Source organism: Crinia signifera, chromosome 1, assembly GCF_055691185.1.
Source record: "Crinia signifera chromosome 1, ASM5569118v1, whole genome shotgun sequence".
Lineage (NCBI taxonomy): Eukaryota > Metazoa > Chordata > Amphibia > Anura > Myobatrachidae > Crinia > Crinia signifera.
Genome location: NC_139217.1, coordinates 467002329 through 467017234, shown reverse-complemented (window position 1 = coordinate 467017234; position 14906 = coordinate 467002329). Strand labels below are relative to the sequence as shown.

Sequence of the window (14906 nt, the reverse complement as noted above, 5' to 3'; positions counted from 1 at the left end):
CATCTGGTCAGGTGGAAATCAAACATTGACCCAATCTCTTATTTATCGCGGTTATTCATTTGAGCGGTTTAACAGCATCGTTTGACTGTTTGCTTCCCGAATTCCTCACGCGTACTGTATAAGGGTTACTCAATTAGGATGATACAGCGGTCGGCGCACGTAATCAGAGGCGGCTCAGTCGGCGCTGTGTTTGGACAAGGAATGTCACGACGAGAGTCTGTTTGCTGCTGACACACACAAATTACCATGTGAATGGCTGATGCAGCAGTACCTGACACGCCGCGCTCTCATTGATTTGTTTATTGTAACCACCTAAGTGGTAATGGACATTCCGGGGCCGCTATCTGGTGCTTGAGTGGCATCAATAAAGGTGATATTTGCAAACACTGGCTTAGCCGCGCGTGTCGGGGCGACGGACTGTATTATATGTCAGGTTAATAAAGATTATTAATGGTTATTTCCATGTCCTTACAGGCCTGCTAGTGTACAAAAACACATGGAAGTATGGCTTATCCTACCCACGATGCCAGAGGTTTCTGTACGCCTCGTCGTTCTTCGCTTTATCCCGAATGTGCGTCTTAATCACATCGGGACGAGACTCATTTCATTTATGAGACGGCAACGACTAATTGGATATGGGACACTTGTACTGTATATTGGCCCTCATTCTGGTTTGCAAACTCACCTGTACGTTTGCATGGGGAATTCGATGTCAGCCAAGACTGACTTGGATTTGCGAGCACTACAAAAAAAAACATTCGATGGTCGGCGAACATCAATTGATTTCCGGGCCCGCGCGCAAGCCTGCGAATAGATGTTTATGAAAAACATCCATTTGAAGAGTGTCGAGGACATTCGGGGGGGGGGGGGAGGGGGGCTTCACAAGACTGCCAAGCAGAGAACTACTGCTGCTTTGCACACCAGAATCAGGGCCCATTGTGTGCGACTGAGTTTCTGAATCCATATACTAAGCGTTGCGATGCAGAACGTTTACACGCAGGTTTCCATCGTCCTTCATATACAGATTCAGACACAGATCTAAAAGTGTTGCATGTCAATTTAATCGGCGCAGTCTCGTGAAGCAGTTTTGTTGCACCACAATGTGATTAATATGCAGATTTGGGTGAGGAAGACGCTACACCGCTCAGCTCCACATGGAGTAGAAAGTATAGATGTATGAGGACACCTCTGTATTGGCCTCACTTGGGTTCCGCAAAGCATCACAATGACCATTGTATAGTGCGTGCCACCAGTTCATCGCTGCATACATTACGTGTCCCACTTGGGGCACTGCGTATTAGGTGGGACGATGCCATTCGCTAACATGTTACAGTATATTGTGTATTGCTATATCATTATATCGTATTGGCCCATCCGTAGGTTACCAATTTGCTGTAGGCCCGCAATTGAATTACCGTAGGCCCGCAAAAGACTGCCAACAAATCCTATTGTCGGGGATAAGATAGTAAGCAATATTATGTAATCCCTCAATGCAACTATAACTTTATCTAGTAAATATTATTACTCTCAAGTAGTACCTCTGTGGTTCCACCTGCGCAAAACCCAGCAACACACTGTTACCTTTATTAGACAAAGGTTGTGACTGAATGATTCATCCTCTACAGAACATGTAACCGTGGAAACGGTCAGATTGTTACAGTTGTTCCATAGGAAGATCCGTTATTTGCAGGAAGTCTGGTGTAAGCTGAAGCGTGTTTCTGGATTTTTAACAGGTGCTTTCAGGCACAATTATTCAATAAAACAATGTTATGTATACATGGATTAACCAGGACCTGATTAAGGGTTTTGTGCTTGTTGCCAGGGGTTACATACAGTATGCTCCTTTCCAGGGGATTTTGTGCTCGTCGCCAAGGGGCTACTGCACTAGTGCTCCCGAAATCTGCATTTCCTTGTAGCGTTGGGCATTTTGCCTTCCCGGACAGACACTAGAGATCTAGTAGCAGGTGGAGGACATATGTGGGAGGCAGTGTTGCAGATCCCATGCCACCCACAAGGAATCTGCAGAGACTTAGCTCTTCCCACCGGCTTCCAGTAGTAGGTACCGCTGCAGCGTCTATTGCCATGCATAATAAAAGGCACACAGTCGCTGATTTTATAAGTAAACATCGAATGTATGTATGTAAGTTTAGTGTCCGTGAGTCTCCAAAACACTGCCATCTGGGGCAGTACGGACGGTGTAATGGTTACATTACTGCATCACATCGCTGAGATCATGTGTTTCATTCCCACCATGGCCCTAACTGTGTGGAGTTTGTATATTCTCCTCGTACCTGCGTGGGTTTCCTCTGGGTACTCCGGTTTCCTCCCACAATCCAAAAATAGACAGGTAAGTTGTGTGTGCGTGCGTGTACATGTGGCAGGGAATATACAGTGTAAGCTCCACTGGGACAGGGACTGATGTGAATGTTCAAATATTCTCTGTACAGCGCTGCGAAATATGTGTGCGCTATATAAGAAACTCATAATAAAATAATAAATAATCTGCTGGCAGAGAATGAAACTACGGGGGAAATTTACTAAAGGAAATTTGTAAAAAAAAATTGGTGTATTTGTATTTAGAAATACACTTATTTTTGACATTTACTATCTCGAAAATACGGCAATTCGTATTGATGTGCTATCAATACGAATACGAATTGCCGTATTTTCGGGATAGTAAATGTCAAAAATAAGTGTATTTCTAAATACAAATACACCATTTTTTTACAAATTTCCTTTAGTAAATTTCCCCCTACATCTCTTTCTCACACATGCACAAACACAGAAGGTAGCTGGCTAGCTTTCGAAGCTTTTGATTCGGGCAGGCTTACTAGTATATATAGCCGTTGGCTCTCAGTTGCTTGTGGTTTATATATCTCATGATGGCAGATGATATCGTGTAATGTTTATTGAGGAGACGTAAGAGATACATTATGGGAATAGGGTAATGTGCAGCGACTCCGCAGCAATGTGACCCTGGTAATTATTCTGAAGCGGTGACAGCTATATACAGTATGTGCTCCTCATATAATAGAGATCTCTGATCTGGGTGATAGACCCTGGAATACACTTCTCCTGATGCAGTTCTACCACCGATAAGCAGCAGATTAATGTCCTGCGTCTCTTGTTATCTGTACCATACACACCGTATAATGACATAGCGCCGAAGCTTCTAGAGGCTCAAACAGTATCTGCATTCTCACCCACAGCATGCTGAGACTTGTAGTTACACTCTAGTTATCAAGTACTGCTAATAGCAATAATAATGGGATACGGTTATTGGGTCTACACCAACTAGGTCAACAAGTATTGGGTCCACGATCCAATTTGTACACAATGGTGAATACACTTGCGCTGTCTGCATGTAAATGATGGTCTGCCTTTCCCAGACGCCAATCAGTAGACGTTTCTCCACCAATTCAAAAAAACAACAAAGACAAGGTAGAAATGGTCAGTATATATTGGATGATGAAAACCAAGGGGGGATATCACCCCCTGCAACTGACCTCTCTGCCGTGCCCTATGGGCATATAAAGGTATCTTTAATACGGTCTATCCAGCCTCTTATGCCAATTGGATCAGAGTTCACCTTATATCAGTGCCCTATGGTCCTCAAAAGGTTTCTTTCACAGCAGTGGATGTCCCAATCATCAACGATCCAAGTGATTGAAAAAAGGCACTTTTATTTGGGTCACAACGGATAGACAATACAATAAAAAAAAACGATAAAATCTTTAAAAATAAAAGCTAAAAAAGCCAAGCACTACTGGGGTCCAGAGGAAACAGCGTCCTTGCCACCTCTGCCTCACCCGGGTTAGGGAAGAGAGTGGGTGTCTGTGAGATGTTAAAAAAATAGACACTGGATCCCCAAAGTACCTGGATATTGGTCCTCCTACCAACGCGTTTCGGGCTTAACTTGTAGCCCTTTTTCAAGGTATGGAGGAGAAGGAGACAGAGCAGGTATATATACCTGCTCTGATTAGCATAAAACCTGTAATTTGTAAAATCTGGACCGGACTTTCACCGGTACTTCTGTTCTAATACAATAAGACAGTGCTATTTCTAACACCCAATCATTCCAGTAATACAGAAAAATACAACATAAGTACATGCAGGTTTAAATCAGCGGGGAAGATATACAGTGATTACATAATAGACAGCATCGGAGATTTGATAGATATTTCCATATTTCCCGACTCATACAGTTCAAATAATGCACCGGTGTGCGGCTCGTACGTTCCGATGCGGAAGTGACGTATCGTACTCCGTCAATCTCCCATTTGTTTCTCAGTTTGGGGTGGATATGACGTTCCGATCTCAGTGGAACGCATCCCAAGGTATCCCTTCATTCTCTTCCGCTCTATTGAAACGCATGCATTCCTCTATTCGCCGTCTGTATTACGGATCACTGTGGTGACGCTTCCTCAGTTAATAGAGTTGAAACACTCATCGGATCACATACAGGGAAGCAAACAAAAGAAATATATCATTATACAAGTAACTGAAGAGAACATATCCTTATAAAAAAAACATTTCAACTCTAAATCCATATTCATCCCCCTGGGTTCTAGGGTTTTTAGATCATATATGGATCTCATTTCTAGCTGGGACAATCTTAGGTCCCACCACTAGGTCGTCAGGCAACAAAGTCGACATGGTTTTAGGTCCACAGGTGATTAGGTCGATGCAAGCATTAGGTCAACATGGTGTTTTTCACTGTTTTCTTGAGCCGACATGTGGCGACAGGCGATATTTCATGCCCTACCATCCACTAGGGCGTGGAGGGAATATAAAATAGTGGCCGAAGAATCGCGAGCGAATCGATCGATGCGAGGGGATGCGGTGCACTTCAAACTGTGTCCATGTCGACTGTTGACATTTAGGTAAAAAAACTGCGAAAAACCCCATGTCGACCTTTTGAATGTTGACCTTGCCCATGTCGACCTAATGCTTGTGTTGACCTAATGTCCTGTCGACCTAGACACATGTCGACCTAGACCCATGTTGACCTAGTTGGTGTAGAGCTAACAATCCACACCCATAATAATGATAGGCGCTGCCATTTATTATAGAACAAAAATGAGGCACTTGGCAAGATTTTTGTCCAAAAATATCTGGGCCCACCCACTGCGGTGGCCTCATCATCAGGTGGGTCCTTAAACCTAAGGTTCAATTCCAGGGTACAGGGCCCCCCAAGTCAGCATGGGCCAACCGCCCCAAGACACCACAATAGCAGGGTTGCCTACTTTTAGGCTGTCCTTTTTGGGAGAGGGCAGCCAGCTAGAGGAAGCAGCGGGAGGGGCCAGCGCGTTAGTGCAAAAGGGGTGTGGCAGGAGGCGTTGCTCAACAACCGAACCTTGGGTGGTAGCGTGGCATCAGCATGGCCACTCCCCCAATGTGAAACGCCGGTATTACAGGCATTGCACAACCTGGAGGGGGGGGGGGGGGCGGCGGAGGAACACTGATGCGAATCGGGAGCCTTCTGGCCATTCTGGGAGGGTAGGCAAGTATGCACACTAGTGAGCGGTTAAAGTGTTTAATGATAAGTGTCGTATTGGTGAGAGGCACTGATAATAGCTGTTACATCGGTGGTAAAGTAATAGGGTGCTGAATTAGATATTACAATGGGATATGGGCATTGGGTCGACATGACTGTAGGTCAACAGTCAAAAGGTCGACATGGGGTTTTCACATATATTTTTTTCAGCCGACATGTGCCAACAGGCGGTATTTCATGCCCTACTATCCACTAGGGCGTGGTGGGAGAATAAAATAGTGTGTGAGCGCAGCGAGCCCGAAGCATTGCGAGCACAGGGAGTGTGGGGAGGCGGTGCTACGTTTCAGTGTCGAAATTCGGGACAATATATATATATATATATATATATATATATATATATATATATATATATATATATATATATATATATTAAAAAAAAACATGTCGACCTTTTGACTGTTGACCTAATGCTTGTGTCGACCTAATGACCCTGTCGACCTACATGCTAGAGACCTAATGATCCAAGGCAGCCACACCACACATACCTAGAGCCTTGTCTGTGTTGTAGCCTATGGGAATTGCAGCTTGGCGGAGGACTGGTGACATTTCCTTCCTGTCCTCCTATATGAGGATTTGTGACAGGGACAGCATCGTTACACATGACAGTAATGTGGAAGATCCAGTCCAGGGTTTAGAGCAGCAGCAGTTGCAAGTAAACTGATGTGATCAGGGTTGGGCTGATTAGCAGCACCTGTGGCTTCCTAATAAAAGTGCTTCCAGAGCAGAGGGCCATTGCTCCTGATGGTGGAATAGCTGCCCAGGTGATAGGTCGGGGTGTGGTCTATGGTAGGGACCTCTGGAGCATTCAGAAGAGTTTGAGCTATGCTGTGATTACCTGTATGCTGCTTGCTGTAACTATACTTGCCTATGCTGTGTACCTGGTATGCTGTGATTACCTGTATGCTGCCTGCTGTAACTATACTTGCCTATGCTGTGTACCTGGTATGCTGTGATTACCTGTATGCTGCAATGCTGTAACTATACTTGCCTATGCTGTGTACCTGGTATGCTGTGATTACCTGTATGCTGCTTGCTGTAACTATACTTGCCTATGCTGTGTACCTGGTATGCTGTGATTACCTGTATGCTGCAATGCTGTAACTATACTTGCCTATGCTGTGTACCTGGTATGCTGTGATTACCTGTATGCTGCTTGCTGTAACTATACTTGCCTATGCTGTGTACCTGGTATGCTGTGATTACCTGTATGCTGCAATGCTGTAACTATACTTGCCTATGCTGTGTACCTGGTATGCTGTGATTACCTGTATGCTGCTTGCTGTAACTATACTTGCCTATGCTGTGTACCTGGTATGCTGTGATTACCTGTATGCTGCCTGCTGTAACTATACTTGCCTATGCTGTGTACCTGGTATGCTGTGATTACCTGTATGCTGCAATGCTGTAACTATACTTGCCTATGCTGTGTACCTGGTATGCTGTGATTACCTGTATGCTGCTTGCTGTAACTATACTTGCCTATGCTGTGTACCTGGTATGCTGTGATTACCTGTATGCTGCAATGCTGTAACTATACTTGCCTATGCTGTGTACCTGGTATGCTGTGATTACCTGTATGCTGCAATGCTGTAACTATACTTGCCTATGCTGTGTACCTGGTATGCTGTGATTACCTGTATGCTGCAATGCTGTAACTATACTTGCCTATGCTGTGTACCTGGTATGCTGTGACACCTGTATGCTGCTTGCTGTAACTATACTTGCCTATGCTGTGTACCTGGTATGCTGTGATTACCTGTATGCTGCCTGCTGTAACTATACTTGCCTATGCTGTGTACCTGGTATGCTGTGACTACCTGTATGCTGCCTGCTGTAACTATACTTGCCTATGCTGTGTACCTGGTATGCTGTGATTACCTGTATGCTGCCTGCTGTAACTATACCTGCCTATGCTGTGTACCTGGTATGCTGTGATTACCTGTATGCTGCAATGCTGTAACTATACTTGCCTATGCTGTGTACCTGGTATGCTGTGACTACCTGTATGCTGCAATGCTGTAACTGTACTTGCCTATGCTGTGTACCTGGTATGCTGTGATTACCTGTATGCTGCTTGCTGTAACTATACTTGCCTATGCTGTGTACCTGGTATGCTGTGATTACCTGTATGCTGCTTGCTGTAACTATACTTGCCTATGCTGTGTACCTGGTATGCTGTGATTACCTGTATGCTGCCTGCTGTAACTATACTTGCCTATGCTGTGTACCTGGTATGCTGTGATTACCTGTATGCTGCAATGCTGTAACTATACTTGCCTATGCTGTGTACCTGGTATGCTGTGATTACCTGTATGCTGCTTGCTGTAACTATACTTGCCTATGCTGTGTACCTGGTATGCTGTGATTACCTGTATGCTGCCTGCTGTAACTATACTTGCCTATGCTGTGTACCTGGTATGCTGTGATTACCTGTATGCTGCAATGCTGTAACTATACTTGCCTATGCTGTGTACCTGGTATGCTGTGATTACCTGTATGCTGCTTGCTGTAACTATACTTGCCTATGCTGTGTACCTGGTATGCTGTGATTACCTGTATGCTGCAATGCTGTAACTATACTTGCCTATGCTGTGTACCTGGTATGCTGTGATTACCTGTATGCTGCTTGCTGTAACTATACTTGCCTATGCTGTGTACCTGGTATGCTGTGATTACCTGTATGCTGCCTGCTGTAACTATACTTGCCTATGCTGTGTACCTGGTATGCTGTGATTACCTGTATGCTGCAATGCTGTAACTATACTTGCCTATGCTGTGTACCTGGTATGCTGTGATTACCTGTATGCTGCTTGCTGTAACTATACTTGCCTATGCTGTGTACCTGGTATGCTGTGATTACCTGTATGCTGCAATGCTGTAACTATACTTGCCTATGCTGTGTACCTGGTATGCTGTGATTACCTGTATGCTGCAATGCTGTAACTATACTTGCCTATGCTGTGTACCTGGTATGCTGTGATTACCTGTATGCTGCAATGCTGTAACTATACTTGCCTATGCTGTGTACCTGGTATGCTGTGACACCTGTATGCTGCTTGCTGTAACTATACTTGCCTATGCTGTGTACCTGGTATGCTGTGATTACCTGTATGCTGCCTGCTGTAACTATACTTGCCTATGCTGTGTACCTGGTATGCTGTGACTACCTGTATGCTGCCTGCTGTAACTATACTTGCCTATGCTGTGTACCTGGTATGCTGTGATTACCTGTATGCTGCCTGCTGTAACTATACCTGCCTATGCTGTGTACCTGGTATGCTGTGATTACCTGTATGCTGCAATGCTGTAACTATACTTGCCTATGCTGTGTACCTGGTATGCTGTGACTACCTGTATGCTGCAATGCTGTAACTGTACTTGCCTATGCTGTGTACCTGGTATGCTGTGATTACCTGTATGCTGCTTGCTGTAACTATACTTGCCTATGCTGTGTACCTGGTATGCTGTGATTACCTGTATGCTGCTTGCTGTAACTATACTTGCCTATGCTGTGTACCTGGTATGCTGTGATTACCTGTATGCTGCCTGCTGTAACTATACTTGCCTATGCTGTGTACCTGGTATGCTGTGATTACCTGTATGCTGCAATGCTGTAACTATACTTGCCTATGCTGTGTACCTGGTATGCTGTGATTACCTGTATGCTGCTTGCTGTAACTATACTTGCCTATGCTGTGTACCTGGTATGCTGTGATTACCTGTATGCTGCAATGCTGTAACTATACTTGCCTATGCTGTGTACCTGGTATGCTGTGATTACCTGTATGCTGCAATGCTGTAACTATACTTGCCTATGCTGTGTACCTGGTATGCTGTGACACCTGTATGCTGCTTGCTGTAACTATACTTGCCTATGCTGTGTACCTGGTATGCTGTGATTACCTGTATGCTGCCTGCTGTAACTATACTTGCCTATGCTGTGTACCTGGTATGCTGTGACTACCTGTATGCTGCCTGCTGTAACTATACTTGCCTATGCTGTGTACCTGGTATGCTGTGATTACCTGTATGCTGCCTGCTGTAACTATACCTGCCTATGCTGTGTACCTGGTATGCTGTGATTACCTGTATGCTGCAATGCTGTAACTATACTTGCCTATGCTGTGTACCTGGTATGCTGTGACTACCTGTATGCTGCAATGCTGTAACTGTACTTGCCTATGCTGTGTACCTGGTATGCTGTGATTACCTGTATGCTGCTTGCTGTAACTATACTTGCCTATGCTGTGTACCTGGTATGCTGTGATTACCTGTATGCTGCTTGCTGTAACTATACTTGCCTATGCTGTGTACCTGGTGTGCTGTGACTACCTGTATGCTGCAATGCTGTAACTGTACTTGCCTATGCTGTGTACCTGGTATGCTGTGACACCTGTATGCTGTAACTATACTTGCCTATGCTGTGTACCTGGTATGCTGTGACTACCTGTATGCTGCAATGCTGTAACTGTACTTGCCTATGCTGTGTACCTGGTATGCTGTGATTACCTGTATGCTGCCTGCTGTAACTATACTTGCCTGTGCTGTGTACCTGGTATGCTGTGATTACCTGTATGCTGCAATGCTGTAACTATACTTGCCTATGCTGTGTACCTGGTATGCTGTGACTACCTGTATGCTGCAATGCTGTAACTGTACTTGCCTATGCTGTGTACCTGGTATGCTGTGATTACCTGTATGCTGCCTGCTGTAACTATACTTGCCTATGCTGTGTACCTGGTATGCCGTGATTACATGTATGCTGCTTGCTGTAACTATACTTGCCTATGCTGTGTACCTGGTATGCTGTGATTACCTGTATGCTGCTTGCTGTAACTATACTTGCCTATGCTGTGTACCTGGTATGCTGTGACTACCTGTATGCTGCCTGCTGTAACTGTACTTGCCTATGCTGTGTACCTGGTATGCTGTGATTACCTGTATGCTGCTTGCTGTAACTATACTTGCCTATGCTGTGTACCTGGTATGCTGTGATTACCTGTATGCTGCAATGCTGTAACTGTACTTGCCTATGCTGTGTACCTGGTATGCTGTGATTACCTGTATGCTGCTTGCTGTAACTATACTTGCCTATGCTGTGTACCTGGTATGCTGTGATTACCTGTATGCTGCAATGCTGTAACTATACTTGCCTATGCTGTGTACCTGGTATGCTGTGACTACCTGTATGCTGCAATGCTGTAACTGTACTTGCCTATGCTGTGTACCTGGTATGCTGTGATTACCTGTATGCTGCCTGCTGTAACTATACTTGCCTATGCTGTGTACCTGGTATGCCGTGATTACCTGTATGCTGCTTGCTGTAACTATACTTGCCTATGCTGTGTACCTGGTATGCTGTGATTACCTGTATGCTGCTTGCTGTAACTATACTTGCCTATGCTGTGTACCTGGTATGCTGTGACTACCTGTATGCTGCCTGCTGTAACTGTACTTGCCTATGCTGTGTACCTGGTATGCTGTGATTACCTGTATGCTGCTTGCTGTAACTATACTTGCCTATGCTGTGTACCTGGTATGCTGTGATTACCTGTATGCTGCAATGCTGTAACTGTACTTGCCTATGCTGTGTACCTGGTATGCTGTGATTACCTGTATGCTGCTTGCTGTAACTATACTTGCCTATGCTGTGTACCTGGTATGCTGTGATTACCTGTATGCTGCCTGCTGTAACTATACTTGCCTATGCTGTGTACCTGGTATGCCGTGATTACCTATATGCTGCAATGCTGTAACTATACTTGCCTATGCTGTGTACCTGGTATGCTGTGATTACCTGTATGCTGCTTGCTGTAACTATACTTGCCTATGCTGTGTACCTGGTATGCCATGATTACCTGTATGCTGCTTGCTGTAACTATACTTGCCTATGCTGTGTACCTGGTATGCCGTGATTACCTGTATGCTGCCTGCTGTAACTGTACTTGCCTATGCTGTGTACCTGGTATGCCGTGATTACCTGTATGCTGCAATGCTGTAACTATACTTGCCTATGCTGTGTACCTGGTATGCTGTGATTACCTGTATGCTGCCTGCTGTAACTGTACTTGCCTATGCTGTGTACCTGGTAAGCTGTGATTACCTGTATGCTGCAATGCTGTAACTATACTTGCCTATGCTGTGTACCTGGTATGCTGTGATTCCATGTATGCTGCTTGCTGTAACTATACTTGCCTATGCTGTGTACCTGGTATGCTGTGATTACCTTTATGCTGCTTGCTGTAACTATACTTGCCTATGCTGTGATTACCTGTATGCTGCCTGCTGTAACTGTACTTGCCTATGCTGTGACCTGCTACAAAAACAAAGACCATGTCTTCATCCTGATCCAGTGTATGAGATTCCTTGTCACAGTATTGTCATCATATGAGTCGGACCATGCACGGGGTTGCTCTTTATTAGACGGCAGAGCAGCGCTCTGTGACCTCTTCAGATTGGTGGTGCTTCTCTATCTGGTCTCATTCTGGAAGAAAGAGAGATCCCCAGAAGCAGAAACGACGAAGAGTCTGAGTAATACGGAGTAAACACAGTTCTATTTTTTTATTGGCTTTTGCTTATATAAGCAAAATCAAATCGAAATCCACCGCTTTTGACTCAATTCTGATGCGCGACATCGAAATCGAATAAAAATAAATTGCGCAGGCAAAACTATATACTGTAGTACAGACCTGTAATATATATGTACATGGAGCCGTGCGATTTTGATTGAATAGAAAGTACATTGCAGATGTTGGAACTTAATAAATGGCCTCACGGGTTATCCTGTGCTCTTGAGTCGGGTGTGGTATAGGGTTCCGACAGTCGGGATCCCGACAGTCAGGATCCCGACAGTCAGTAGCCCGAAGTCGGGATCCCGGCTGCTCGGACCCAGACAGCATGGTGAGCGCAACAAAGCCCCTTGCGGGCTCGCTGCGGGCACGGTGGCTCGCCACCTATTCTATTCTCCCTCTATGGGGGTCGTGGACTCCCACAAGGGAAAATAGCGGGTGGCCGTCGGGCACCTGTCTGTCAGCGTTTTGACAGTCGGGATCCCGACGTCGGGTAAATGACTGTCGGGACCGCGTCCGGCACCCCTTGATACAGTCTGAGCTCCCTGGAGCCACCTACGGTAGTGCACCTATCTAAGTTCTATATTGCCAGCACTCGGTTTCCTCCCTGCATACTTCCCACACTTCCCGTCCTGCTCCTGTAGTCTAGATCCATCAATCTTAACCCTTCACTTTGAAGCCTAAAATTACACCAGCGTGAGGCTCCGTGCAGAACCGATAATACTTTTTTGTTTTTAAGGGGTAGAAATACATTTTCCATCTCTTACATAACCCATGGGAGAGTAAACACAGCATGAGATTAGCCCCTGCCTGATTTTAGGGTATGGGTCATTGGGTCTACCACCGATGGTGGTTGATGTCGACCGTCCAACCCTGTCGACCTTACCCATGTCATCTGTATACCTGATTTTATTGGAGATTCTGACCTTGGACGCACGCTACCAAATGTTGATTTGAAGCATAGGGAAAGCAAATCCTTCCTTCTTGTTGTTGCTCGGTATTTCCTGATAACAGCGAGCACTTTGTCTGCAATGTCTGTGTGTTACTTACTGAGTACAGGTTGGCTTAACCATCCAGCACCGACACATGCATTGCGCTGCAAGAAGGAAACAAAGCAGTTGACCCCCCCCCCCCCCCCTTGTCATCACGATTCTGACAGACCCGGGAGCACGTAATACTTTGAGTGATTTTAGCCTCTGCCATCGGCTCGCCCTTATTGGTCCCCTTTGTATCGGTGTATATGTCGCTGAATGGATATGCGCTCCCCTAAACTCTGACCAGAATAAGGATTCAGCTCTGTGTGTATTGAATGACACGTCCCCCCGCTGCCTGGCAGAACAGGGTATGAATTATACAAGCGGCGTCTTATGTCAGATAAATGTCTCATTTGGCTATAAAGGACGGGCGACGAGACCGGGCCTCCGTAGTCCCGTACATTGCAGATGCTGTCAGTGGCATTTGAAAGTGCTGACACAAGCGGCAATAACTTTGTGGCAGACTCCAGGGCAACTTTAGTCGGCGTAATGTAAATATTGTCTCAGGCAGGGTGTGAGTATTCTGAGGCGTCGATGCTGCAGGGCGACTGCCGGGGAAGCAATTTGCTTGTGTTTGGATTACCTTAAATGCACATTAAAGGCTCGCGGAGCAGATGTTTAGTTTCTGGTGCTGTGTCTGCATCTTTTAATATCACGTCCCTCGATTACAGAGGTGATTCTGCTTCTCCGTCCACCGCCTGTACGTCTCCTTCCACCTCACGGAAGACGGTGGTGAAAGGGAGACGTGGCAAAAATATAAATGAAAAAATAAGTTTTTGTTTAATGTTCCTTTTGTTAAAATAAATGTTTGTATCCACTTCATTTTCAAGGGTATTCCTGTAGGTGTTTGTTCGAGAGATCTATGTATCAGTGGTATGTAGGGGTTACATGCTGGTCTTCGTGTTAATAATAAATAATACAATAAACATTGTAATTAACGTGGTCTCGTTCCGTTTACAGGCAAATTGTTTCACATTGATTTTGGATACATCCTGGGCAGAGACCCCAAACCTCTCCCACCCCCCATGAAACTAAACAAGGAGATGGTGGAAGGAATGGGAGGAACGCAGAGTGAACAGTACCAGGCTTTCCGCAAGCAGTGTTACACCGCATTTCTACACCTGCGCAGGTAACGCCATATTGCTGGGACTTCACACCAAGCTTGGGCATAGGATGCTAATTAGATCACACTTTAGAACCCTAGTTTGTAGTTAATTGGTGGTTTTGTGCCACCTCTGTATATACCTACTGTAGGTCCAGACAGGCGATATGACAAGTGAGGTTGTCTGAGTTACTGTGTTGGTGAATTTATTGTGTCCTCTGCCTCAGGCAGCCCCCAAGTACTGTACCACTTTCCATGATTGCATTAGGAGAGTGCACTATCCCATTAAAGACAGACTGCACATTGAGCATTTATTTAGCAGCGCCACCTACTTGTTCCTCCAGTATAGCTTCCAAGCAACACTCAGCCTGTAGCTGTTGCTGTACTCCATGATGTAATACGTTTTCAGCGTAGGCTAAGCTATTTTGTCAGCCTAGTGTAGTCAGCGTAGTGACTCCGCGGCAGCCCTGCGTAGTCAGCGTAGAGTCCCAGTCAGGCAGCTAGTCACTGTACTGTCCCCGGGATCTGAAGCTCTGTCCCCGGGAGCTGAAGCTGTGTCCCCAGCGTCCCTGGCAAGCCTAGTGAGCGCCTCTCACACAGCGCTGGCACCCGCACGATCTCCTCTCATGTGGGCGCTGGCGGAG

The 14906-nt window shown here is 45.6% G+C and overlaps 1 protein-coding gene across 1 annotated transcript in view; it reads left to right on the top strand.

The window, feature by feature from the left end:
* Positions 1 to 14906, top strand: part of PIK3C3 (phosphatidylinositol 3-kinase catalytic subunit type 3) — a 156039-nt gene that overhangs the window by 74613 nt on the left and 66520 nt on the right. Inside the window, exon 22 of the mRNA XM_083155365.1 lies at positions 14121 to 14289. Within this exon, the coding sequence (XP_083011491.1) occupies positions 14121 to 14289 (169 nt within the window). The remainder of the gene's footprint in view (positions 1 to 14120; positions 14290 to 14906) is intronic.